Raw genomic sequence first — 4264 nt, 5'->3', positions numbered from 1 at the left:
CCATTGTGATGTGTAGCGGTGGGGTAGGATTTTTTCTATTAAAACCGAAATTGTATGGCATCCACAAAAACATGTGCATACAAAACTGGAATTTCTAACATGGAAAATATATATGTGTATTGTTGAATGATTTGAAACATCTATATTCTGATATTGCCATTGTAAATTATTTCCGCGTGACATATTTTCATATGCCTAATCATTTGTACTAATTATCTTGTGATTAAACTCATACTGAGTGTCATAGCTCACTCCCCCAGGTTAGGATAGGGACGCGACATTCGAAGGGTCTCAGCTCGAATTTTAGTTAATAAAATATTTTAGGATTATTATTTGATATTTTAATTATTCAGAGATTATATTATTTTATTTTGAATTGTGGCATGTGACTTAGGATTTGTTTTATTTTAGCATGCATGATTTTTAATTTGATTTTAGGATATCGAAATATGAATATTAATTAATTGTGCATGAACTTCGGTTTTTTATTAAAAATACAAATAATTATCACTTTTCCGCTGCTAAATTATAATTAAGAATTTTGAGTAGTAAATAAAGTAGTAATTAACTAAATTTTCTTCCAAAGATAAACAAATATTTTAAAATGATTGTTTTCAAAATTCCAATAGCTTACCGGGCCATTTCGGTGGCTAATATAGTCTTTCGAATTAGAGTCTAACATCTAAGCCGAATTGAAGAAGTTAAAGAAATACCACAAACACAAACTTCAAACAAATTGAAAAAAAATTCAAAAACACAAATAATTAAAATAATTGATTAGTTTTTGTCAAAATATCTAGATTATCCTTAACTTTTAATACCTAAATTTCTTTTACTTACTCCTAATGACTTCCAATTGAATTGATTTTATATTATATTATATATATATATATATATATATATATATATATGAGAATTGCAATTGAATTTATAATGTGACGTGAATAAAGTGAAAAGAAAGTTGATATGAAAATAAGGAAATTGAGCTGATGGCGACAGTATTAAAATGGAGTTAATAATATAAAAATTTATATAACGAATTTAGAAAATAAAATAAAATATCGGAAGATATTTTTGGTATCGAATGTAATATATTTTATCCAGGATGGCAACGATTTAGGTGAGGATGTTATATATATATATATATATATATATATATATTAAGATACAATTTTTGTTTTACATTATTATAACTAATAAAAAAATACACTAAAAAGTAAATTTAACTTATTTTAAAATCAAATAATATTAATTTTATATTAAATTAAAATATATTATAAGTTTTATATTTTTCAAAATTTAAAATTTAATTTATGTATTTTTATTTTTAAGAATTTAGTTATTTACTTTTTAAATATTAAAATTTAGATTCAATTATTAATACTGTTAATTCTTTTTTGCTAGATTTGTTGAGGTGATATTTTGAAATAATAAAAAAATTCAGTAAAAAAATTTAGGTTGTAATGCATCTAAGCTCAAAACTTAATTTTATTTAAATTTTCGAAATTTAAATTTTAAATTTAAAAAATATATAAGTGGTAAAATGTTCCGTCCTAGAGACCAAAATTAATTTAAGATATAATAAAAAATTAAGATTTGATTATGATGGAGTGCAAAATTTTGATATCCATTAGGTTTTTCTTCTTCTTTACTGCCATCAAAATAAGAAACCGTATTTCTCCAACTGAACTAAAAACAGTTACTATCGTTCCCGCCAAAAATAACGGAAATCAACCCCCCCAAACCATCGGGCTCTTCATTTCCAGATACCACGCGCCTCCCTTCACTTCCCTATAAACACCCCCTCCACTCTCTTCCTCCCTTTCTCGTTCCTCCAAAATTTTCAAGAGTCCAAACAACTTGCTCTGTGTTTGAAATGGCGGTTATTTCTCTGAATCTCATTATTTCACTCACCCTCTCTTTCCTCTCCCTCTCCCACTCCACTTACCTCCCTACTCTCACCTCCACCATAGCCGGCGACACCACTCTTCCTCCCCCACCCCCTCCATTACTACCGCTCTTTCCAGTCTCTCCATCGCCCCAACCACCTCACGAAGATTTCCCCGGCCAAGGGATCTTCTCTCATACTTCCGTCCTACCTCCAATCCTCTCTCATCTCGGCTTCAACGAACTAGCCACCGCCGCTCTTTCTCTCTTCAGTGACTCCGCCACCTCCACCGCCACCGGTTGGTCCGGTCCTTACACTATCTTTGCTCCGTTTGATTCCTCTGTCCTTACATGCATTTCTTGCTCCACCCCTTCCCTCCTCCGAGAACACATGGTTCTCGGTCTCTTCCCTAGCGATTACCTCCGAAAACTCCCCTTTGGTACCAAAATGGAAACTCTCAGTCCTGGCCGTTGTATAACGGTTACTTCCACTTCCACCGTCCAAAATGATCCCACGATGTACAAAATCTTCATCGTCGGAGTTGAAATCACTCATCCGGATCTCTTCAACAACGGCCTAATCATAATTCACGGCCTCCAAGGCTACATCTCACAGCTATCGCCTTTCTCTTGTGACGTTGAACGGATGACCTCACTCTCTTTCCCCTCCAACTACGATCGTAGCCGCAATAACCAACTTTCTCCGCAGCAACATGCCGCTCTGATGCGATTCATGCTTCGCGACGTGATCCTAAGGCTGAGAAATAGCGGCTTCTCCGTTCTCTCGCTCGCTCTGAAACTCAAGTATGCCGAACTCGTTTCTCTCAGAAACGTCACAATCTTCGCTCTTGATGACGTTTCAATCTTCTCCGGTTCGTACTCTTACATCAACAGTGTAAGGCTACATATCGTGCCGAACCAGTTTTTGACTATTGCGGATCTGGAGAGACTTCCAGTGGGAGCCACGTTGACGACGTTGGATAGAGAGCAGAGTTTGGTGATGACGACGGCAGGAGGGGTTTTGAATAAGCAAATGATAAGGATCAACTATATGAGCATCAAGGTTGCTGATATGATGAAGAATTTGAATGTTATAGTGCATAGCCTTTACTTGCCCTTTCCTCATGTTACTCCGATGACGGCGACGACTGATTCGATGTTAGGTGGTGAAGATCCAATGTCGACGGTGCCGGTGCCAGTGCCTGTGCCACCGGGAACAGACGAGGCTTGTGATGCTCTGGACGAGCAAGGTAAATGTGAAATGAGGCAGGTAAATCATGTGACGACACATGTCAATCCACATTATATACCGGAGATTGAAGATCACCATGGCCTTTGAAATGTCTCTGATGTGCTGATGTGTGTGAACTGAATTGCAGGTATGCCTTCTAATATTCTAGCTTTGGTTCACTGTTGTTAAGCTGTGATTAGTCAAATGAGTGAAAGTTTGTTAAGTCAGTTTTTGATTAAGAAAAGTTTGTTTGGATGGGGAGTTGTTGTAAATAAGACACAGGACGTATCCCTCTCTTTTTCTAAAGGAGACTATTGCATAATTCCTGAAGGAGTACTAATGACTTGGATTTCAGACTTAAGAAGATTCATATTGTTTTGTCCTTTTTCTCTTTTTTTTTTTCTCAAAATTTTATAATTTTCATAACAAAAACGTATAACAATTAAATGTTATGTCATAATCCCCCAAAAAAAAAATGAAACAAAATTGTTGGGATAAATTGCATAAACCCATCCGATAGTAGAGTTGGGGCTTGCAAGGACAAATTTATTATACAAAGATAAAACTCGTTGAGAGTTTTTGCTGACTCGAGTAATTAAATGATTGACATTTAAATATATCTAAGAAGTCCTTAAAAAAATTAATTAAATCTTTGGACTTAACTTGCACTCAAGATTACTTACTGTTAATCCAAAAATTAATTAAGTTCTTCGGTTTTTTGTCTTTGATCAAATTTACTAATTAAGTTTATTGACATGGCAAAAGAAAGCAATGAAAATTTGCCTCATCTAATTCACGTACAAAATTGATGACGTTGAATATCAGAAAAAATATGACATGAAAATATCTAGATAATATCTTATTAAATATAAAATTAAATTAAATTATTTACAATTAAAGGAAAATTAAATAGACTAAAGCTAATTAAATGGATAGGATTTCGACACTCAACAACCAAAACCAATTTAGGAGAAAATAGTAACTTTGTGAACCCTAAATTAAAACTTCTATTTGGATAGCACATTACAATAGTTATTTATTCCCAAAACTTTAGTGGTTTTGATCGGATTTAAATTGTGGTAGGGTCGTGTTTATCGCAATTGCAGATATAATAGAAGTTATCCTCGTCATTGCAAGTATTGCGAT

At 33.9% G+C, this 4264-nt stretch overlaps 1 protein-coding gene across 1 annotated transcript; it reads left to right on the top strand.

Annotated features, from left to right (window-relative positions):
- Positions 1 to 1876: 1876 nt before the first annotated feature.
- On the top strand, positions 1877 to 3226 carry LOC108477745 (fasciclin-like arabinogalactan protein 21). The gene has a single exon (XM_017780244.1). The coding sequence runs from the start codon at positions 1877 to 1879 to the stop codon at positions 3224 to 3226; it is 1350 nt and encodes a 449-aa protein (XP_017635733.1).
- The last annotated feature ends 1038 nt before the right edge of the window (positions 3227 to 4264 follow it).

Source organism: Gossypium arboreum, chromosome 12 (genome assembly GCF_025698485.1).
Source record: "Gossypium arboreum isolate Shixiya-1 chromosome 12, ASM2569848v2, whole genome shotgun sequence".
NCBI lineage: Eukaryota > Viridiplantae > Streptophyta > Magnoliopsida > Malvales > Malvaceae > Gossypium > Gossypium arboreum.
This window is presented reverse-complemented; position numbering and strand designations above follow the sequence as displayed.

What these genes read in the sequence shown, in the direction of transcription:
- LOC108477745 (XM_017780244.1), top strand. Translation starts at nt 1,877, where the DNA reads ATGGCGGTTATTTCTCTGAATCTCATTATTTCACTCACCCTCTCTTTC.